Here is a 24,754-nt window from a genome sequence, read left to right on the forward strand (position 1 = left end):
ACTTGTTCTTGCTTGTAGCTTAAGCCGCAGGTGCACATTATTTTCCACATAAGAGCTATTGTTTAGACAGTCACAGGACCAGAGCAAGGTTGGAGTGAACTGTTGACAAAATCGTGACTGCTCTTTTCTGCGTTCACGGTCATGTGGCTCTGTGTGGGTATGCGGACATCCTCTTACAGATTAGGTCATGCTTACCGCCCAATTTTTTTCAAGGACCATTATTTTGCAACTTTTTGCCAGTACGTTTAGCTACCAATAATCACTGAAACCCTCTCTCACAGCTCGCTTTGCAGTAAGCTTTCTGTTGACTCAAGAACTTTTCTCAGATTAGCGTGGGATTTCTTAATACGCCTGTCACCATAACACATTTTCAACATTTTATAGCTTAAATCTTATCATACAGCTAAAAAATATCCAAAAATGTACCAGTAGTGCAAAGAGAAAGTACACACAATAAGTACTGACCCATCTTAATGCATATTTTAATGTTCAATGTGTATAATAGTTGTCATAAGTCACCTAATATGTCTAAAAACAGCTCTTTGAATGGCAGAGCAGTTTCTCCGCGCCCTTGTTAAGTGATTTTTAAAATTTCTGTTCAATTGAAGCCTTGAAGGTTTGATACAATATGAAAGTTTCCATGGAAACTATTTGCATCTTCAGAGTGTGATTCTTTTCCTCTTTTCTGCGTTGGCATCACAGTGCTGTAAAAGATCTGCAACGGTATAATGAGATGGTTCAAATTCTTTCATTAATTTCTTTCAGCAAAAGGCGACTTCATCCTAAGCATTTTTACTTTTATATTATGCATGTACCAAAAATACAAAATACAGTATCAAGAATGATGCTGTCTCCTCATCCAGAAGCAAAATAAACCTCCCTGTGGTTAGTTGGACAATGATTTGACATAATTTTATGCCAGATTTCAGGACAGTTTGATTCTCCTTTACTGTACCCATTTGTGGAGATAATAACTTTTAATGATTGAAATAGAGATGAGGGATATCTCAAATAATGCATAATGTCACGATTGTTGTTTGGGAGGTTTGCAAAATGAAAATACTCTCTGAAATATATATAATATTTTTTTAAGTGAATTAAAAAATAAATCTTGCAGTGTAATCCTTCAAAAGAGGGATAAAGCAATATTTCCACTCTTTTGTGTTTAATCTTTCAGTCACGTTTTGTGCAGTACTTCAACCTCGCCCACAGCATTTTGCACATTTTGTACACTTCTGATGGATTACTATAATATTGTCTGCATATTGTCAGCAGTGTAATCAAAAATAATAAATCAAGATTTATAATTTTCGTCTATATTGCTCACCTCTTTGTAAAAAGTTTGAAAACTGGATTTATTTTTGAACACATCAATGAAATACATCTTCAAAATGTAAGTTATATGGAGCCAGTGCATTTCAAACACATGGGTGCTCTCGTTAATTGATCCAGCTCATTTGACGCTACCTACAGAGTAACAGGAGTGCCTAAGCCGGAGAGGCGGTGATCAGGGATGAGTATCTGTAAGCTGCTTATGGTCCTGCTGGGAAGTAACAGCATGCTATAGCCCGCACCTCCCTCCTGCCAAAAGATCAGCCCCAGTCTACACCAAGGCTCTTGACCACGCGACTAAGGGACATCCCATAGACTAGGGGTCGGCAACCTGCGGCCCCGGAGCCACATGCGGCTCTTTCATCCATATACAGACTCACCGTGGCTTGGAAAATTAAATGATAAATATTTAATTGAAGTGTATTTTATTTGAGTTAGTTCTTTTTTAATTGTAGTTTAAATTAGAAGATTCAGATCTTGAAATAATAAAATAAAATTATATTTTATTATTTTTCGGTGCTTAAAATAAGTGTCACACTCGTGGAACTATGTTAAAAACAAACACCGCTCACACCTCACAGACGACAGCTACAGTCCTGCGTATAGATACAGCCCCAATTTGCAGACACTGTGTAGAGTTTCAGGAGCAAAGTCTCTGTAGCACTTCATGGATTTCATAAGCAACACACTATAGTTGTTTATATAAAGTGTAAAGGTACAAAAACAATATATACAGTGTTATGTTCATTTTAGATGTCAAAAAACAGCTCCTAGTGTTTTTTTTGTTTTTTTTTCATGGAACCTGGGCGCTTTGAGTGTTAAAGGTAGCTGACCCCTGCCATGCACTGTGTAAAGAAGTGGACTAAGTGAGTGTGACGTAACCCATGGCGTTTGGCTCCAGTCAAATAAAGCTCATGGAGTCTAACAGTTACAGTATGTTTTATAACAGCCTACAGAGCTCTCTGAATCACTTGATAACTAGATACTGTTTAATGCCAACACATATTTTTCACCAGTCCTATTTTACTACAGTCTTTTTGATCTTAGAAAATATCTTTACTTAAGTTTCCAATTAATCTCTGACAGAAGATCTCACTAGTGCTGTTTGTTCTATGTCATCTGTCTGTGCCAATTTGCATTACACATTGAAGTATGAAGGAGCATCTTCTTATGAACCCACAAGGCATCAGTAGCTTTGATTTCACTTACAAAGTGCTTCAGGACGCGCAGCCAGTCAGCCATCGAAACCGGAAGCAGCAGGACACATCAGAGGAGTAGCGTTGGAGTAATATCACTTTAAATTGAAATGGCTATTGCTGTCTCCTAAAGGTTATAAACATGTCCAGCAGTGTTCAGTCAGCTACATGTTTCATTGTGTTGAATTCACCACAGCTTTCTATGTGTGTCTCTCACCCAGTGTCGCTGTTTGTGCTTTCTCAATCTTACACTGCATTATGAGAAGAGGCAGTCTGTAGGTATATACATGATACTTTCGACTATATGGGTTAAAAAACTGGGCCAGTGTTGGAAATGTAATTAGAAACAACAAAACAATGAACCCAGCCTGTATGGTCACATTTAACAACACTGCAGAGAACATTATTTCTCATTGTGCAATTGATGGCCTCAAAACGTCTATCAAAAAGAAGGAAGAATGCAACAACATGCTAAAATGTTGAAAAATAAAACCTTCTGGGGGACATTTTGAACTCCCTTTCAAAATAAATCAGCGTAAAAATGTATAATAGTGGATAGCATGCTTAAAGGTGCACTATGCAACACTTTTGTAGGAAGGTGACACCCCCTTGTCTCTGTGGAGATGTGAATGCTTCGCCTGGAATGTTCCACTGTGTGACATTAAACATATTTATCTGAATGAATTTATACAAGTGGGTCACTCTAACAGAATGCATTTGTTCATCAAGGTATTTTTGAGCAATAAAAATGAAATAAAGGCAAGACGGATACGTTTAATGCCAAATTTTGAAACATTCCAGGCAATAACATCTGTGTGGAGAAAGCAGATCCACCCTGAGAAAAGTTACACAGTGCACCTTTGAGTAGACCTTTATTCAGATAGTTATTATGCAAAAAATTTAGTTGTTTACGTTTACATTTTGCACTGCCCTAAATGCTCTGAATTGGATTTGTACAGAAGCATGCCTGTAACGATAGTTTTTATTTTCGCTACAAATGTGCATTATGATTTTAAAACTATTAAGAAGGACCTAATTTGTGTGTGTGTGTTTGTGTTATCGTGTGCCTTTTTAAATGTTCTGTCTCGTCAAAAGTCGTCTCCGCCATCATCGTCCACGTTTGTCATCTCGTGTGTCTCATATGAGTGCATGCACGTTGCACGCCAAGCTCGTGCCTTGTCTTTTCTCTATTATCGGTGCCTTTGTGCAGCTGCTCGTTTATTTTTCCCTTTATTGTCTTGTTGTCTGTGTGCAGGGGATGTGCTGTTCCAGATGGCTGAGGTTCACAGACAGATCCAAGTGCAACTGGAGGAGATGGTTGGTATTCAAGAGTTTTCACCGCTGCGGCGTTACAACGAGGTCATGGAGTGTAATAAAAAGGGTTAATAGTCAGGCAAATTGGCAACTCAGTGAAATGTAAAAATGTTTGGAAGTAGGCTGCGCTATCGAAATTGTGATGTAAGCAATGAGAAAAAGTTTTAGTTCATATTGCTTCATTAATAATTTGTAGGAAAACAAATGTATAATTGATGTGGACTGCCAACAATGCCTCGACACTGTTACAGCAACTATCAATATATTTATTTGTTTTTGGCTTATAAGTGAGTACATTTACATGGTAAAAATCAGATAAGCCAATAAGTAGTAGATCCGATTTTTGGTGTGTTCACATGCATAAAAGAAATCCGACCATCGAGATCTGTTAACACGAGTCAGTTAATCTATGGATTTTCAGAGTAATTTATGTATTCGGAAGATGAATACAAAGAATTTTAAAATGCTAATTTGCTTTTTTTGCGTGATAACAATCTGATAACTCCAGAAATCAGATCAGATTTATGGTAGAGTTTGACCAATATTTTGTTTTGTTTTTTCCATGTCGTTTTTTCCAATGCTGATACCACTTCTTTAGAATCCAGAGCAACCGATGGACAATAAGATCTGCAGATATTTTGGGGCCGATATTTAGGGCTGATTTGATTATTGTCCTCAAATTGTGTAATTTAAATTTACTACAAACTGACCCACAGCCCTTAGGATATTTAGGAGAGCAGTTTATCATATTTAGTGCGTTTGTCATATTTAATGTTAAAATAAAGGTTTATGTGTATGTTTTAGGCAGCAAATCCACCAAAACAAATATCGGTCTGTGCTAGAGATTTAAGGCCGATAACCCAAATGTAAAAAAGTTTAAATGTCAGCCCGTTATCGGTCTATCTCTAATTTTTGGTGTGCGAGTAAATATAGGCACTGGTGCTTCCTGAAGGCCACAGGAAATATTTGTATTGCTAATGTGACCAATATTGAATTTACTGATAGTAGTTTCACTTGTCAAACAGCACAGTGCTTGTACCTTGCATATTATGTGTAGATGAATATGATGGTTTGAATTGCATAGCCAATAGCCATAGTAGCAGATGTTTGCGTGATACTGCATAGCCGTAGTATAGTAGATCTGTATGTGGGTCGCACACATTGGTCTATTATTGATTGTGAGTAGTGTTGCTGCCCATTGATTGACCTTCTGTTGTGTTTGTCCCCAGTTAAAATGCTTCCACAACGAGCTGCTGTCTGAGCTGGAGAAGAAGGTGGAGCTAGATGCCCGATATCTCACCGTGAGTATCTGATCTTCTTGTAATCAATTATAAGTTTGAGGGCATCCTTTTGACACCACAGCGCATGAATAGGAGGCCTTATCATAGACTGTGCATCTAAGTGTGCAGTTGCATGACACAAAAATGATGTCTTCTGCTCACCCGTCAAGTGTAGACTGATTATAATACAGCGCAGTGTGTGTAAGCAGTGCTAGAGCTGGGCTTCATGGGATATCTTTAGAATGAGTGGGCTGCTGCCTGAGAGTACAGCGCACTGCCTTGTTTTGGGGGATGGGATAATTTTGTCATTACTGTATGGTTGGAAGGGGCCACGTTACAAGCTGTTTAGCCACACTGTTGTTTGGTGTTAATTGTAAAAATGAATTCACTTCTGGACCTGCATTCTCACAAATATAGTGTCGTGCAAAAGAAATTCGAGTTATAAGAAAGGCTGCTGAGGGCTTGTTCCTCCATCCTATATAACATCAAATATACTACATCTAGTGTCAAACTCAATTTCTTGCCTCAACAATGGGATAGATTTTAAACTCTGATCTGGATTCACAACAAAATAAAAACCCCATTAATATATATATTTTTATATTCAAAGTTTTGTTCTTTTTCAAGCACTCGTAGCTTACAACCTTTTTGCACCTCGAGCCTACTGCATTCAAACCTAGTACTCAGTGAAACAAAACCTAAGGCTTTTGTAATGTAGCTATTGTGGAGTTTACTCTGTCATTAATTTCAATGAAATTCCTGCCGTGATAATAACTATAATTTAATGATGATTTGAGCAATGATATTTTGACTCCATTCAAAACGATTCAATGAAAAAGCTTTAATTTCTCTAGAATAATCGATGTATGTGTTGTATCCAGCTGTGTGGTGTCTCCTTTTCACTCACAGTTTTACAAGACAACATGGATTTTAGCATGAAAAATATATTTGTAAGATGACCTACTTCCTAATGGTGTTTAAGGATGTTATTACAAGGTACAGTGCATCTACACTGTTATCTTGTTGACCTTGCAAATTAAAAGCCCTCTCTCAACAATAGCCAAATGCATCTCGTGTAGCCATTATAGTAATCTAAGTACAAGCCGGGGACTTTCCACTGGGGAACCTCCACTTGAGGAAATGAAATTATCCATATGAAAAGCAGAGCGCGCTGCATTGGTTGTGGTTCTGCTAACACTGGGAGCGATCACTGAATGAGTCACAGCATGTTATTGGAAGCACAAATAACAGCTGGAGCAGCATTTTGTCCTCGCTATTTAGAAATGCACTGAAATAGTTTCAGTTTGAGGAGAGCTGGAAAATGAAAGGATCTAACCACTGTTGTGAATTTTGTGAACAAGACAAGTAGCCAGTGAGTGTCCCTTAATAGATCTCACCTCATGCAAAGTTAGTTCCTCCATTAAGAATACATCACAAGGCTATTTTTGTGAAATACCAAAATATAAATGTGATATAATAACATAAGATTAGCTTTGGTGATCTTTATGCATCTTTGATTTCATTTGGTGTCCCTAAGGCTGTAAAATCTAAACATGCACATTCATAATTCAGTGTTTACTCATTCAAGAAATGATCCTCCAGTTGGAATAATTCATGCACATCCCTTAATTTTAAAACTAGACTTTCATTCCTGAATATTTGTGAACGCACATGATGCTATATTTTATGTTGCTATGGCGACTGTGACAGCATTTGTTCCTGCTCATTTTCGCCGTGTGCCTCGTGGAGGAAGGGGATACCTCCGAACTCAGCATTTCACAAAATGTAAATGTGGCTGTCGAACCCTCATGTGCGAGCCAGTTCTCTGCAGAGAAACAAACCACACAGGCTTTGTCACACCAGACACAGTTGCTATAGCAACAGCACTGCTAGATCAGAAACAAAGTTGTTTTCCTACATAAATAATCAAATGCACAAATTAAATCAATGAAATAAATAATGTGCTTTTGCAGAGATGAAAACATTTTGCTTGTAATCAATTGTCGTTGATGCATAGGTTTAGAAACTGCTGCTGTAGTTTGCAGTTTTGTTGTTGCATAACGGCTTCATCAAGGCCGCTGCATTGTACGCTTTGTCTTTCAACTTTTTCTCTAATTGTGTGTTTGCTGTCTGTCTGCTGCACCCTGTAGGCTGCCCTGAAGAAATACCAAGTGGAGCACAAAAACAAAGGGGACAGTTTGGAGAAGTGCCAGGGGGAACTGAAGAAACTGCGCCGTAAGAGCCAAGGCAGCAAGAACCCCTCCAAGTACGGGGAGAAGGAGATGCAGGTACGCCTCAGTATATGGAAGTCATCTGGTCACAATTAGCGCTTTAGTTGTGCTTAAGATTTAAGTATACTAAACATATTCATAGTAATATTATTTAAACTCTGCTATTTAATATCTGCTTATTACATGTAGATGCTATGTAATTAAAGTGGCAGTGTTGTTTTGAGAAAAGCAGTCCACCCTCTTCGTAAGTTTGCCTGCTCACTTTCTGTTTGCACTCATGTGGGTGATTGTTGGACGCAGAGTCTCGGTGCAAAATAATAGGTTTATTCTTCATAAAGTAAATTTGATTCTGCAAAACAAGCAAAGATGGAGGAGGAGGCTGTGGCAACTGCATGAACCGCGTGGGAAGGAGAACGGCGGAGGTTTGATTACGAATCGCGTGCCCCTCGTCCTATCTGAGGCTCATCTTCACAAAACACGCTGCAACAAAGAGATAATGTAATGAAAGGGTACATGCTTAATGCAGCCAGTACAATATGGCCTCGAAAGGTTAAGGCATGAATACTAAAAAGACAATATTATTTACACATCTGTATGCTATTCTGTGCTCTTTACTTTTGCATGGGAAATGAGAGGCTGAGGGGGAGTCCTGTTTGGAGATAGTGGTTCAAAAAAGAAACCAGCTATAGCTTTGAATTCCCTCTTTTAGTAAGTAAGTATTGTGCTAAATTAAGGTTTTTATACTTTCTATTCCCCAGCTGTACTACTGCACTACCAAAATGTCCTTGTGGTGGAGCAAATAAAGCTTCTCTATTTTATATTGAAGGGTTTGATACTGAAATATGTAAAATGCTACTACTGTTATGACTGCTAATTTCTTATTTTTCTCACGCCTGAACGTTGACAAATTACGCTACCCCTTTTCAAATCTCACTTCAAAAAAGTCTCACCTTTTTTAGATTAACTCGTTCTTATAGTTGTATTAATGTTGTTTTATTGTGTTTTGCTTTGTAAAGTGACCAAGGGTGTTAGAAAGGTGCTTATACATAAAATGTGTTGTTTTTATTATAATTCTACTACTGCTGAAACGCAGAACTTACCAAAACACTGAAAATGTTGCACTTTAAACTTCAGTTCATGGGTGGCTGGAGTCACCTCTAGTCTGGACTAAGTGGGGTACACTCTGAATAGTGACCAGTTCAGTTACTATGGGTAATTGGGTTTGACCATGCCGAGTGTTTGGGTGGTCATTACACACTAAACTCACATAATTTGAGGCAGTAAACTTAGCAACAGTAACCCGGTGAACTCGATGGCGTAGTTCCCTGCATCATGGGTGAAGTTTAGTGTATTTGATGACCATGGCAAACCACATTAGAACAGACGGGGACAGATCAGATCAGATGAAATCAATTGTGATGACCTAGATTGATTTTGATTGATGGTTTAGGCTTAAGTTTGTGTTTGACCTAAAACAATTAGTTATCTTTCACATCAGTTTGAGTCACTCACCTACTTGAATCAGGGTGACAGTGGGTGCACAGTGGCCACAGCTCAACCTTGTTCTGTTTATAGTAAATTGTTATTTATTGCTTGTGCCCTGCCGCTTTTACAATTGTCAGTAGTAATTAGCAATTAGAGTTCTCATTCACTTAAGAAAGTGGCTGAGCAACCTTCATAGCAGAAACAAAGGGGGAATTTGAGGTCATGTTAGCTGTGGGACATGACAATAAACAATCAAACAAACAATATGAGTGTTTGGCTGTGTAGGTGAAGAGGGAAACAAAATATGGATTTTTCCATGCAACATTTATTATAATGTAATATTATCAGAAAAGGTCTGTGTATTTTATTTTTGTCTATGATCTAGAATAGAAAAAATATATGAGAAAAAAAGATTAATAAGATAAGCCCAGCCCTGCAGTAAGGCTCAAAGTTTGTTTTCCATTGTAAACAGTGCGTCACCTTATTACCCATGAATGAGATTGACTGTTTTAGCCAGACTTTCTTCCAATACCACCAACTTGGGTAGATCATATGCTCGCTAAAATAACAACTACATTTTGATGCTAAGGATAATGCTTTGTACAGTACCTAATACCAAGTTCAATACCACAATAGACAATAAAATTTTCAACACAAAACAATCTTCAGTGTTACTATGTGCTCTTGCATTAGTTCAGCTTCTGATGTAGATAAAACCACTCAAAAATTGTTCAGTCTGAATTTGTCCTACTTAAATAGTTTCAGTTGTGATACTTCTCAGATAATGATCTAGCTTCAATACTACTTTCAGTATCAGTCAGTATCTGGGTATTATTTATTGACAACCCTTCTTTCCACACTTGCACATGCACATTGACACGTTTCTCTTGTGCTTCCTGTCTGCATGGCATCTGTCATACATCCCAAGACTGGCAGGGCTGCGCTGTCACACTGTTTTTCTCACGCTGTGTCATGGGTGTGTCATTTTCTTGTGGTGTTTTAAGACATGGAGGACTGAAAGTGTAGGCATTGGAGATGAGACAGAAATGGAGGAGGCTGTTTGAGTGCACTAAGTAGGACGATCGGAGAGGGGAGTGCTGTTTGGAGCTACAAGCACCTGCATGTCCAGATGACTGGGTGGAAAGGAATCAAACTAGACCTGTCATTGAGTGATGATAGACATGCTGGTTAAGGTCAAAAAGTGTTACAAGGTCTGCGGGTTCCTTTGTAGTTGTAATGATCTTTTCTTCAATATTTCCGAGTCTTTTAAGGTTTGAGGGGTAATAATATGCAGACTCCTGACGTTGTCGGTGTCAGTGTGCTATATAGGGTTGTCAGAAAATCAATACCCAGATAATAATTTGTTGTAAAACTAGTATCAAAACTAGAGCAAGTATCAATATGGAAAAAAGAAGTCATAAATATTCAGGAATAGTTTTAAAATAGTCCTGCATTATATCAACTATATGAACGCATGTGGAAATGTTAAATAAACTACTTTTGCATTGCTGTCTGTATTACCATTGTCATGCTAAAATTGGTATTGGATATATATTTTAAATTTTACCATTGTGCAGCACTAATGCATTATATTTTCCTTGAATTAGTGGATGTTTTATACATTTTTGTGTTGACTTGCCACTAAAAACAGGAGCTGAATTTTATCTCAGGAAAGGCTTTCTTGGGGTTATAGTCAGCTGGAATGCCAAATGCAAATATAAGCTTTTGATTTGTTTGCATTCTTCAATAGTACTTCACTCCACAGCTCAAATCTTATCGCATTACAACAAAAATACTCCGAATCTCCCCAGTTTTGCAAAGAAAAAGTACTCATTATAAATATTGATGCCCAAAATATATTGTTACTAGTTCCATATAGTGAGCGATATGTCGATATAGTGATTATCGTGACAGGTTTAGATATAAGACTGACACTTTGGACGCATCATTGTCGACAAACCAACTTTCACTTTCTCTTATGGTTTCTTATAAAATGTAGTTCGCTAACAGATAGGGATGGGACAATCATTTGTGATTCGTGGGACATTTTATATAATCATGACAATCACCAACAAAGATAATCAGATAATACATCGCCAAAATATACAGAAAAAAACTATTTATGTGTAACGTTCTTTTCTAGGTCATTGCTGTTTTCCCTGATAACGAAGTACAGTACTATAACTGTTGTTTAAAGGTTTATCACTATCATTCCTTCTCATTTCTAATCTGCTCACTTTCTCTGATCATATCATGGCTGCAAGAGAAAAGTCAACTCATTTGTGCCGCGATTTCCCCATGGACTTCCCACAGACGCAGGGCTTAAGACATTGGACCAATATGTGTCATCTCCTCTTCACTGTGATTACTGGCCTCCTAGAATGGAATAAATAATCAGACATCAAAACACGCTTTGAATACGAAATATAGGACAAAGCAACAACCGTGAAGTACACTGCAATGTGAAGTTATATGGGTCAGAAGTATGTGTTTATTTACATTGTACATAATTGCCAATCAGAAAAGGTAGGCAGGACAATGTAACGACTTGAATGACTTAATTAATTAGACTATTATATCACCATTTTAGCGTGTTGTGTAACTCATTGTATTATTGGATATACTCGTCTACATATAATGTCGTGGCTCCATCTGGAACAGTGGTTATAAAATGAAGTTATTAATATTTCATTGAATTATTCTCATTAATTTCTGCCGTATTTGAGTTACTTTAGCAGATGATATGGCTATTTTCTTTCATCTCCTCTCTATTCATTAAAAAGTCCAGCAGGGGACACATTGCTGCCCTCTTTCCGGTGTTCGCCATTGTAAATTTTTTTCTTTTTCTTTATTTCTCAGTGATCCCTGTGTCTTTTCAACCCTCTTATTTCAAGAGTTGGAACCTGTGCCAAATATGCTAATCCACTCATTATGTACAGTAGTTCAATTGTAGTGGACTAAAGTAATGTGAATTTCAATAGAATGAACTCTGGATGCACCGAGTGTCTTAATAAAAGTCCCACCCAAGATAGAGTTTGAATTGCGGTATGTAAGGTATTTGATAAAGGGTTCTTCCGCTTGGAGCAATAAAGAACCCTAAGAGTTGCGGTATTATTTTATATTGATGCGCGCACAAACACAATCCCATTCCACTGTTTGTTATGTTTTTCTCCCTGATAAAGGAACCGAATGATAAGCCGAAGCAGCTCTATATGGCATAGCAGAATATATAGGAAATTCTTCTAGGCCTGCAGAATATTAACCATTTTGTTTGTTGAATTCGCTATTCAGTCACGTCAAATCGTTATAATCCGGGTTGGTGTAGATATAAGGATGCAGGGGGATTTGTGTGAATGTGTTGAGAAGTTGACCTTAGTATACAGCTAGAAGACATATTCAAAAGTATATAAGCATATTCATTTCAAATTCCTCTGTAGGGAGAGTTGTAGTTGTTGCTTACAAACCAACCAAAGCTTTTACAAGGCCTGATTTATCAATACAGGGAGTGCATGAGTAAAACTACAATTTAAAAAAAAAGCATTTGTGATTTGTGGCCATTTTGCACATGATTTTATAAGTGTGCGGTTATTATTCCTACCACAAAATTGACAGTATACAAAGGGGACAAAAACATACGTGCTTTTGGGTTAGGTTAGGATTGAACCGGTATGTGCTACTTATAACACAGAATTATTTCCTTAAAGTCAAACTGTCCCAAACAATAAACAAGTCAGTAAGAGCACACGTGTATTTACTAATTGGACCACGATGAAATAGCCTATAAATACTTGTCCTATGCTTGTACAGTGTGGCTCAGGGATTGGCCATATAACGGAATTTGTAAAATGTAAGGTATGAATATACATGAATATACATGAATATACATGAATATGCATATTGCCAAAGAAAATCGCTTGCTTCTTAGTGTCAAGTGATTAGCATAAATTATTCCTGTGTATGTTTTATGCCATATGTCCTTTCTGGCGCAAACATCGCAGTAACTTGTAATCCATTTTTACTTAACCCAAACCCAGGACAATACTAGTCCACACTGGAATATCTCAGACTCCACTCCACAACATATGCCCATTCATAAATGTGTCCAGTTGTATCTGTCTCCATGATGGCTCAGTCTCTCAAATTTCTCCCACTATTTTTTCACTGCAGCATGGAGCGTGACTCATACCAAATCACTATCTTTGACTTGTTTCACAGGTGAAAAAAAAACAACATGAATATGTATGTGCATTGGGGGGTCAGCCTGTCTTTGTTTTTTATACCTATTTCATTAGAGTTACACTAAAACAGCTAGCCACACCGATGTCAGGGAGCTTAATTGGAGCTTAAGGTGCAGAAAAAGCAGAATAAGGTCAGGGTGCTCTCGAGGGGGAAGAGCGTTCATCATTTTTACCTACCTGATATGACACTTGGGCTCAGCGGAGAGCCGGCGAGATAGATTTTTGTCCCAATGCAGCTTTTGTGCAATAATGTGAAAGGTTGTTCCAACAATTGCTCGGATAATTTTTTGTATCAAAATAAATGTTGGGCAATAGGTCTGCTAGACACATTTTTGTTGACATTACATGACTGAAAATAGGACTGTGCACATTTTAGTACAGATCGAGAATGATTTTCTAATTGTCAATGATAAGCCTGAGTGTAACCAATCCTCTGTCAGTCAAAGCATGTGGTTTGAAGTAGAGTTCAGGCTATGGAGAAAATTTTGGCTTTTTTAATGGAAATTGTTATGTATGTCTTGTTTGTTTAGGAAATTAATATTAAAAGGTGAAAGCTATTTTATTTAGTATAGACAATAATAGTATATATAGTATAGACAAAATAAAATCTGAATGTAACTGAAATGGTGGCAAAACTCTACAAACAAGATCTTAAGTTATTATTCTTTCTAAAACCTGTTAACCTTGTAGCTTTGACCTCTACTCATGTGCTGTGAAATGCGTGGGATTCTTGTATTAGTTTTGCAGTTTATGTTTCAGTCTTCTCTCAAATATTAATGCTCCTGGACTAGTTTAAGTTGTTCACTTTAAATTGAAACCTGCCTTTCTAACACAAATGGAATTGTGATCACATGAAAGTTTTCAATATAGCCTACTAACTCATTCAGAACCAATCCAATGCTGACCATAAGCTATACTGAATCCTGGACTTAACAACAAGGTTTAACCAGAACTAAACCAATATAAAAACAGCTAAACTGGGACTACAATTGGAATTTAAGTCAGAACTTGAAAAAATATGTGAATTGCCGCTAGTTGTTCCCGTACCCACGGCATGAGAACCACTGCAACAAAAAGACTCCTCTAAGCTTTCAAAGGTTGTTGGCAAAGCTAAAGGAGTTTGTGCCCCTGGTGGATCTGAAATGAATCTCAGCTACACAAAGGCAGATTTGGCTGCAGGGTGGTGCTCTCAAAACTTCATTAGTCGCTTTTATCAAGAACATAAACAATGAAACGCTTGAGGGGATGGAACTAGCTCTATTAATCATAACAACGTAAGCGAACACTAGTCATCAGACTCTTTTAATTGAATCTCTGATGTGAAAATTAGCAGATTTAAATGATTAAAGAGCTGATTGTTTTGTTCTTTAAAAAGACAAATTATTTAAAGGTGTCCCACCTGTCCCACGTGCTGAAGTGGACTCACTAAGATGATGGGCAGCAAATGGGAGCCTTGGGGAGTTTACTAATGCACTAACCTGTTGAATCTGCATCTCTAATGTGTCTTCTGAAATAGTCTATAATTTGTTTTGTTTTAAATGATGTCTTCTAAAAGATTAAAATGTTTTTTCAAAAGAATGAATGAATCCATTATGCCTCACTAAATGTTCTAGTGGCCATTACATTTAAATTGGACAATTTCAAGTTTGGAAGGCCTAGTTAAAACAGGTGATTTGATCCAGAATAACTTCTACATACATAGAATACCTTAAACATAAGATACAGCCTCAGTAGCATATAGACTCTGAGAGCCAGACAAGGCTGTGTCTGGTCTTCCTCCCAACATTACTCTTTCTTGGTTGCACCTGCTTCTTGTGATTGTCATCATTAACATATAAAACACTTGGTGTGAGCTTGTCTTCCCACGCACTGCTGGCTTTTCACACGGTAATTGCCTGAGTAGCACTCGGTGAATCTGGCCAGAGAAACTTACTGGAAAGGTGTGTGCGGAATAGACCGACACTTGACCCGACATCACTTTGGCACAGATGCAACAGTGGCATAACATAATAACCCCTCGGCTCAAGTGGATAACATATTGTCTCTACAATATTCTGCCACCTTATATTTAGTGGGATCAGGCAGACACTGGATTTTGTTCTCAAATGTAATCAAAAGTAACAAGGGTAAAGCTTTTAGCAAGTTTGACAGGTCCAAATAATGACGGCTAAAGGATGGGCTTAGAATACCTCTAAAATGTCAGCTCTTGAGGGGTTCTAGTTTGCTGTTGTCAATATTTATATGAAGTGGTCCAAGGAAGATACAGTGGAGAAGTGACAACAGGAGGTGAACATGATGTTACAAAGTTTTTTAAAAGTTATTACTGGTTTTATAAGTTGGCTGTTTATTTGGCAGGATGTATTAATTTTTCAGTGGATGTATTACAAAGAAAGATGTAAATTTCTTGTTTTTTGTTCCATAGTTTGTGGAGACCATCAGCAGTAAGCAGACTGAGTTGGACACCTTTATCGCTGAGGGTTACAAGACGGCTTTGTCTGAGGAGCGTCGCCGGTACTGCTTCTTAGTGGACCGTCAATGTGCTGTGGCCAAGAATAGCAGTGCTTACCATGGCAAGGTATGTATGTGTGAGGGAACTATACAACTCTATCTCTTAGTTTATGATATTGGTAATCTTATCTATATCAAAATAAATGTATATATTTTGAAAAAGATTTGAGGTTTTGGCAACAGAAAAGTCGCAAATTATATCTACATCACATCATTCTGTTTTTTACTACTTTAAACAACTATTACGTTTGAAAGTCAACCTGATGCATTATTTAGTTCTAGTATGATCAGTTAAATTGCATTTCGTGGTCAGTCATTCCTAATATGGACAGAGCATATTTGGCTATGACCTGTAAACAGTCACTGTCACATGGTTTTTAATGGAGTCTAAAAAGTTGCTTGGAAAACTTGAGTGCTTGGAAATCCCTCACAGGAATGCATCAAGAGCCTGTTGAAGCAAGCTTTTAATGCATTTGTTTATACTGCGCCCTTGTATGAGAAACTCGGGAACACTGATGTCTCTAACATAATGGTTTATACTTGAATGTCAGTGGATACAAAATGAATATATAACATTTGGCGCGTCATTAGATTTGTCTGCTCATAGATGGCAAGAACTTTTTATTTTACATTTATCTGCTGGCACTCCATCCATCTTTGCTCATTCCAGCGTCTGGGCACTTTGATGTTGTTTAAAGCCCCATCGTTCACATAAAAGCACTTTGTTTCTCTGTATTTCCCAAGATGTGCATTGTCTTCAAAAGCATACTATATTATACCTATCAAATCTTCTCCTTTGTGTTGTCATTGGCACTGAAAATGTGTCTCCGTCTGTGCATGCCTGAAACCAGCCAACACTTTGGTATTCTTGGGTAATCGTCCGTCTCTAGGGATTATTAGTGGGAGTGAACTGCCAGCCTGAAGATGTGGCTAGAGAAGGACTGTATCCCTGCTTCTTTTTTCAACATAGAGTCTAGTCATTAATCAAGATGTGCTGTGCATAGGAAGACTTCACCCTCAGAGGGATGAACAAAACCTTTCCTTAAGGGTCCTTCTGTGTCTCTTTGTGGTGAAATAAACCCAGGATCTATATAGTGCATGTTGTAGTGAGTCCATTAAAATCCTTTATTTGAAGAACACACATTTCCACAGGCAGAGATGTGCAGGTGGGCAGTCGGCCATGTGCTACAGTGTCCCTCTGCCTCTCCCACGCACTGCATTACCATAGCTGTAAGAGACCAGTGGTCAAGGCTACACTGTGAGAAACACTCGGAGTGTGTCTAACTGAATGTTCACATTTCTCCCTCTCCTGGTCCAGGGTAAAGACCTCTTGACACAAAAGATTCCTGTGTGGCAACAGGCTTGTTCAGATCCAAACAAGCTGCCGGACCGAGCCATGCTCTTGGCCCAGCAGATGGGCTCTGCTGCCCTGGGAGGAACCAGCCCCCTGCACACCTCCAAGTCCAACCTGGTCATCTCAGACCCCATCCCAGGAGCACAGCCTCTCCCTGTGCCTCCGGAGCTTGCTGTCTTCATGGGCAGTGGCCTGGGACATCCTGCAGTGAGTTCAGAAAAGGATAATCACTCATTTTGTGTTTGCTACACTATGCTCAGAATGTATGTAAATGCCCAATAAAGCAAGTTAAAAGTTTAATAAAAATAATAACTTTGTAACGCTGGAGTACCTCTGGGAGGTCTCAAGCAGCTGAGTACTAATGACAGCCCATCAGCCTTTTACCCTTCATAAAAATAAAGTAGCATATCTCTCCGGCCTCACTTTAAGATGCTACTTGTGTTAATGAGCTGTTTAGAATCTTCATTTCATGCTGAGTCGCAGCTGACGGACCAAATTAAAATAAACTCTCCCCTGACACTTTCCCTAGTACAGTCTGTTTTAATGGTCACGGTTATATTTGATTTAGGCACTAACTTGCTGTCCATCATCTCTCTGCATTCTGTTCAGAGGTTGATGGGTCCTGATGGCATGTCCATGGTGAATGGGACAACAGGAGTCCATGGAGAGGAGTTCTGGTCAGAAGGGGGCAGTATGACCGTGTCCCAGGTGCGTCCCGCGTCGCCTCAGACCCAGGCCCCGGGACCGTCCCAGGCCCAACCTCAGAGACAGGTCAGCGATGTCTACTCCAACACACTGCCCGTGCGCCGACCTCAGCCTGCCAAGAACAAGAACCCAGTGGGTAAGAGTCTGAAGAGCAGAATTACAGCGAGCATGAACAGTGTCTGTGAATGCTAATAATGGACAAGTGATTGGATGTAATAATAATGGTAATGTGGCTTAGATTATATCATTTACTTCATCTGGATAATGATGACACTAGAAGACTTGCTATTATGTTAAATTATGGGGTAATCACTGTGTTTTTGGAATATTCTTGAATAGGCAAAATTTGAAAATGCTTTGTCATGGTCTTTGTTATGTGATTATAACCCTTCTGCTCAGTTCATGTCAACTTCACTATTTACTGCTCCCAGTCATTTTTATCTCGCTTACCTTAACATTTCTATAGCACTGGGGGATTTGCTTATAATTACTATCAGAAAAATAAGTCACTATCTTTTGCCTTTACTGTGGAATCCACAGACCCAAATCCAAACACCCTGGACAAATGAATTATTTGCATATAGCTGGTAACATTGGCAACCACACTATAGCCATCTTTGGAAAACCATACACTCTATGAGATATTCAAAGCTATTCAAAAAGGCTAACAAGTTACTTTTCTATCATGAATATATTTAAAAAATATCTATGTTACATGTGTTCAGTGTAGAATGACTAGGATTTCCTGTCTATTGCTGTCGGTTAGTCACTGCCTGCCACCTTTGCCACTCATCACCTCTAAATATGTTCAAATATAGCCTACAGCTCATGTGCTCTCCCCTCTTCCATATGTTTCAACTATTCTCTCATTTTCAACCCTCTTTCATCTCTTCTCCATCACAGCAACTACCTCTTTCTCCTCCTCTTTACCCCCACCAATGCCTATTTCTCGAGAGATGGTATTTCCCCTAATAAAGCTATTAATGTTCTCTACATTCAGTGCAATGCTGATGTGGTTGTTTGAAATAGCCTTATCACTTCTTCATTAAATAATAGATAACTCGTTTCTATCCTAGGTGAGACAAGAACCCTGCCCAGATCCAGCTCCATGGCCGCTGGTCTTGAGAAAAATGGGCGTTCCCGTGTCCAGGCCATCTTCTCCCACGCCGCGGGAGATAACAGCACCCTGCTCAGCTTTGCAGAGGGCGACATCATCACCCTGCTCGTGCCTGAAGCGCGTGATGGCTGGCACTATGGTGAAAATGAGAAGAACAAGATGTAAGTAATATATTAATGTATTCCTGTTTGCCCCAGTGCATAATATGAATAAACATTTGTCCTGGATTTACCAATATATATATATATATTTTTAACAGGCGAGGCTGGTTCCCATTCTCCTACACTCGAGTGCTGCCTGATAGTGAAGGTGATAAGCTCAAAGTGAAGTAAGTAGTTTTGCCTTGCACCATTTTTACCTTATTGGTCCCAGGTGAGTTAAACTGAGGACCTATTACGGTTTCAGTCTAAACCATGGGAAAAGCAGCAGCACGGGCAACTTGCTGGAGAACGATGGGTCACTTCCTACGCCCGACTATGGCCTGACCGCGCGGCTGTTGGCACAAAGTTTGGCACAAACCCGCCCTCGACCCTACAGCATGGCAGCCTTCGGCCCACAGGTACTGGCTGATTATACATATTAATGATTCCCACTTAAATGCTTAGGCTATTGATTGTAAAGTGATACAGTGAACACCGATATAGTGAAGCAAGATTTAATTCAATAAATGTTATATTGAAGACCGAAGATACTGCTATAGATTGTAGTTTTTTTTATTGATATGTAAAAAACAAAACAAAACACTATTTCAGTTTTTAGTTTTTAGCCTCTCCAGCACTAATCAGTTTGGCCAGTTTTTTCACAACTTTTGGCCATTTTCCCTTATATTTGTTTAGCAGGTTTGTGCACTGTTCTCTAAAGCATTTTGTGTGGAAATGGAACACACTATAACACAATTATTCCAGTTTATGTTATGCTATATAAACAACACAAATTGTAACCCATACAACTTAGAAAATGGAAATATCAGTTGACAGAAAGTTAATGCTGAACTTGTAGTTCAGTATTTGCTGCCCCCCAGTGGTGCACCTGAGAAAATACCACTCATATTGGTATTCATTCATTCATTCATTCATTATTTATCTTTTATAGCCTGCTATTGAAGATTATGACGGCCGCTTTGCCACAAGGTAAGTGTCAGCTCTCTTATGTTTAATTCACCGATACAGCGGTTATCATGTGGGTTTTTAGTCATAGTGACCAACATGTTTTTTTAATGGCAGCAATTCATTGATAGTGTATAGTTTTGTATCTTCTGTATTTCTGACGAGGTCTTGTTCAAAGCAGTTTAGCGGGGTTAGTGTCTCTGTTTATTTTAAGACAGTCCAATATGTTTTAATTGTAATCCAATCAGGTCCCATTGGCCAGTATAGCTTAGGAATTATGCTGTCCCTGTTTCTATCCAATAAGGAACAACATGCTCTTGTACGTGTGTGTGAATGTGTGAGAGGACGTCTGTGATTTGTGTTGTAAAATCATAATGGTCTTTATATGTTGTTGTGACAATCCGCATCCTACTAATACCATCTCAATCGCCAGTGCTTAAAGTAGAGACTAGATAGTTATTCACACTGTCTGCTGCTATATTGTGTTTCTCCTTAGTAGTTTAGTAGTAGTTTGCTAATAGATCAATGTAGTGCTTTAGCTATCAGAGACTTGACTTTACAGTTTTCTTGTCAACAAAGCTTTATTTTCAAATCTGATAATCTTACAACCAAGAAAGTGTTGAAGAGGAAACTGTAAATCTAATCTCCTGATCATGGCGGACGTGTGGAGTTGTGGGCGGGGTTAATGACACTCCCAGCCCTGCCCACACATCTCTACCTCCGCCTCCTTGTTGCCTTGTGTCTTGTGTCTCTCCATCTCTCTCTCTCTCTTTCTAAGTGTGTCCGAACCTGGCAAGCTTCCTTCTCTCTTCCACAGTGACAGTCCTGATGGCAAATTGATTTCGACTGTGTGAGAAAACAGACTAACAGACAGACACAGACAGCTCCGGATAGCTCCTATATCCCACCCCTTCCCTCTCTCTCTCCTCCCCCCCCCCCTCCTAACCTCTCCTACCTTCTTGCCCTACCTCCACACACAAGTTGGAAGTTGGAGGCCACGTTTCACCCCTCCTTTCTGTCTCTTCCTCCCCGGGTTCGTCTCCTCTTTCCCCCCCTGTCCTGGGTGTTGCTGCTGCCTCCGGTGGTGTTGTGGACAGTAGCGGTTGGTGGGTGGAGGATTGCATTGCCAGCCCGAGCGCCCCCTATCTGCTCGGCATGCAGCGTTACGGACTCTGAATCGTGCACACTGACCGATGATCTCTCTCTCTCTCTCTCTGCCTTTTTTGCTATAAATGCTTGTCTTTATAACTGCATGTACATGGTTGTGTCATTTTGTCAAGATGAAAAGACATGTTCATGTACTGTACAAGTGCCAAAAGACTTCAATGTCCGTTGTACTCAAAGCCACCAACTCTATGGCCTTCTTATTAAAAAAGCACATGTGAATCTTTAAGTTTACTCCTAAGATGCCAGTGATTCTCAAACTTTACTCTGAACACTTTCACTAAATCTGTTTTACAATATAGTTTTCTACTCTAGTACTGTTCCCGTGGGTCTAAGGACTAACAACGCCATGCATATACAAAGTAGGATAATACTCAGACACCTTAATGCCAGAAGAAGCCTGTGCACTATCACGTGCACCTATGCCATAGTTTGGAGACCACTGACTCAATGGGATTCTTGTGTAAAATAGCACAAATGAATATCCTCACAAGATGCTAATAGTTAGTGATTCTCAAACCTTTTTTTTTAGTGGGTTGTTCCACAATAGTTGCTAACTTTCTAACCCTGGCTTGTTTGAATAAATGTATACTTTTACAGTAAACTGGATTTTAAGCAATAGACCTGTTTTATCCAAGTGACTTTTCAGGAGCAAATTCAATGCAGGATTTCACCTAATCAGGATTTAACTGTCAATTCTTGAGAAACCCCTGAATTATAACATACTACAAACAGTACCCGCCCCACAGTTTGAGAACCACTGCTCTTAAGTTGATTCTGAGTAAGGCTGTGCAGATTTTTCCGTTCTGAGAGGTTGTCAGTCGTTCTGCTTCCTTGTGACTTTTCTGTCCCAATTGTGTGTCATATCTGCCTTACTTTGCTTTTATTAAGTTATATACGTGCTTGTGAAGCTGTCATTTCAAGCTTCGGCACTACAGTATATATCTATCTATATTATGAATTGTTCTGTCAGTCCAATATGTTGCACTGTATCATTGCAAGAAAATGTTTTGATTCAAATGTTTTGGCCCAACTTTTTGCTAAAATGACCGCCAGCAGGGTAAATGCCTCACTTAGCAATTTATTTATTGAATTTTTTAAACAACTGTGATTTAGTTTTAGATTTCCACAGCGTTTGCAGCTCTCAGTGTGTTATTTATGATTGTATTCCCTGAGTGGCAATGTAGTTTTTGGTCTTTTATTTTCAATTTATGATAGTATAATTATTGTCCTTGTAAAAAATACAAATTATTTGCAGAATTAACTGAGAAAACCTGTGTTAATCTTATGCATGCTGTGGAGGGACAAACAAAAAATGTGATTCATAAAATTTGACCTTGAATGTATGGTGACTTTTTACAAAGATATTCTAAATAAAACATATCTCTATATATTAATAAACAGTCTGGTCTGGTGAGAAATCTGTTCTGACTTGACATGACTGACTTTTGTGTTCTCAAATGCATCTTATTAATTCATTTATATTTATTAATTTATTTGCACTTTGTGTTGTTTATCAGCAGCATGCATTTTATCACCAGCTTTGCATACTATATTCTGCACCCATATTTGAGGAATAATTGTGTGTGTGTGTGTGTGTGTGGTTGGCATGTTGAAATTGTTCCTTTACGTTATTGAATCTTTTCTTTGTTTTTATCTGGATTACAATGAGACATATTAACTGTTTAACTTGTTTTTTGTTTTTTTTATTTTGCGAACATATCCTTTATAATAATACAGCATGTTGAGCATGTTTTTACTACTAGTAATCTCCAGTCCATTGTCCATTTATTTATTTATTGTTTGCATTGTGGTACACTAACCAGCAGTGTTTTGTAACTGTGAGCCATGCATGATTGGAGAGATTCAAACTCTCTTTACCTTCCAGTTTGGGTCCCGAATTGTCCCGGTTCTAAAGGAACCTCTGAGGACCTCCGTAAGTCACCATTTGTCAGCCAACCAATCACGGTTCCCCTTTTGATTTCACTGCACTGATCTTTGCTCTCATTGGCTGTCTGGCTTCAGTAAGACAAGGGAACTGCTGTTCTTTTTCCTGTCCACTATATGATTCAGTTCTCTTCTCTAAAATGTATTAACCCTGCTAATAAATATGGCAACACTAACCTTGCATGTGTGCCTACAGCTTCAAATATTTTCACAAAAAGCTTGCTCACATTCACAACTGCACAGTAAATTTTCCAGTTGGGCTTTTGAGGGAGTGGCTACATAATTATTAGACAATACTATGTACGTTATGAGGTCATCCTAACTGTTGCTGTTCCTTACCCCACCCTTACTCTCCCCACAGTGACCGTGCTCTGGAGGTGTACCTCCGGTCTGCCTTCAATGACGATCGATCTGCACCCATCTTCTACTAATCTGCCCACCATTCTGTAATATTCACTGGTGGGCTTTTCTCTAGAAAAGGGTAGGAGAAAGTGAGGTGTGTTTCAATGAATAGTTTCTTTACAGTGGACTGTCACTCAAATCCAATCCTACAATTAATACAAGCATACATTGATCAGGCAGAACATTATGACCACATATTAAGGAAATCCCAGTAGTGGGGTTATTTGTAGTATTTGAGGTTATTTTAGCCAGCAATGGGCAAGTATGTGGATTTAAATGAGTTTGGCTGAGTGTCATAATGTGACAGATAGACAAATCGTGTGCTTTCAGGGGTCCGTTTCTCTAGTGGTCTTTAATAGAACAGTGCTGAAGCCAATGCATTTTTGGGTTGGATACTCAAGTTAATGTTGCTCAAACTGTAAAAATAAATAAAATGAACTTATCAGAATTCAGTGCAATGTTGTTTGTTGGGGCAGGTGGTCATAATGTTATGTCAGTGTCCTTTTTTCTTTTCTTTTTCTTTCTTTTTTTTTTTTTTTTACTTATGGATTCAAGAAGCTACTAGATTTTATACTAGTGATGCTAGAGCGTTACAATAAACTGCACTTCTACTGGAAATACTTTACTATTACTAGACACTATAAATGGCGTTTGGGAAGTCTTTCTGTTACTAAGCAATCAAAGTGTACAATTGTGTTAAGTGATAGCACTCAATGCATTCATATTGTGATACAGTATACCCAATGTGGGAACTGTGCCTTTGACTTATGCAGCTTCAAACCACTTGTTTTCTGACCTGGTTTAAAGTAATGTGGATCTTTTTTTTATTTTTATTATTTAAGTATTAGTCCTTCTTCTGTAAATTATATTTTGTTTTATCTTTTGCATAAGCCAACTACAGCACAACACAAATTATAGAGCATACTTTCCTCTTTTAAAATGATCAATGCTTGCAGTAAGTATTAAATCTATGAACTTGGGTTATTTTTTATATATCTTAGTTTTGTGGGAGTGGTAGCTTACTGATAAGATTCAGTATTATCATGTGATTTGGTCTTTTGCTCAGTATTAAACATTTGGGAGAGTCACCACATATGTTTCCTCTGCACATGCTGAGCAATATGATCCTGCTATGAACAGTAGCACAAGTACAAAGTTAAAACGGCTTTTTCTAAAATATGTTGCTTTTTCTATAGCTTTGATATTTGTTTTTAAATGTTTGTTTCATATCTGTACTCTACAGAGTCTAAATTTATCTGTCCACAATAAATGTCTATGGCCACAAATGTCATGTATATCTTTGTGTTTGTCGTGTTAAGTGTCATCTCAATAGATCATTCATTCAAAATGTGATGATTAAAAATACCCTAAGTAC

General features: G+C 38.4%; 1 protein-coding gene across 1 annotated transcript in view; it reads left to right on the top strand.

Moving 5' to 3' along the window:
• Window positions 1-24,665, top strand: part of baiap2a (BAR/IMD domain containing adaptor protein 2a) — a 56,972-nt gene extending 32,307 nt beyond the window's left edge. Inside the window, exons 4-15 of the mRNA XM_033970665.2 lie at window positions 3,784-3,845; window positions 5,072-5,143; window positions 7,273-7,410; window positions 15,499-15,651; window positions 16,903-17,145; window positions 17,548-17,779; window positions 18,720-18,921; window positions 19,020-19,088; window positions 19,166-19,319; window positions 19,853-19,890; window positions 22,919-22,966; window positions 23,339-24,665. Of these exons, the coding sequence (XP_033826556.1) occupies window positions 3,784-3,845; window positions 5,072-5,143; window positions 7,273-7,410; window positions 15,499-15,651; window positions 16,903-17,145; window positions 17,548-17,779; window positions 18,720-18,921; window positions 19,020-19,088; window positions 19,166-19,319; window positions 19,853-19,890; window positions 22,919-22,946 (1,391 nt within the window). The 3' untranslated portion in view covers window positions 22,947-22,966; window positions 23,339-24,665. The remainder of the gene's footprint in view (window positions 1-3,783; window positions 3,846-5,071; window positions 5,144-7,272; window positions 7,411-15,498; window positions 15,652-16,902; window positions 17,146-17,547; window positions 17,780-18,719; window positions 18,922-19,019; window positions 19,089-19,165; window positions 19,320-19,852; window positions 19,891-22,918; window positions 22,967-23,338) is intronic.
• The last annotated feature ends 89 nt before the right edge of the window (window positions 24,666-24,754 follow it).

This window comes from Periophthalmus magnuspinnatus, chromosome 8, assembly GCF_009829125.3.
Source record: "Periophthalmus magnuspinnatus isolate fPerMag1 chromosome 8, fPerMag1.2.pri, whole genome shotgun sequence".
Taxonomy (NCBI): Eukaryota; Metazoa; Chordata; class Actinopteri; order Gobiiformes; family Gobiidae; genus Periophthalmus; species Periophthalmus magnuspinnatus.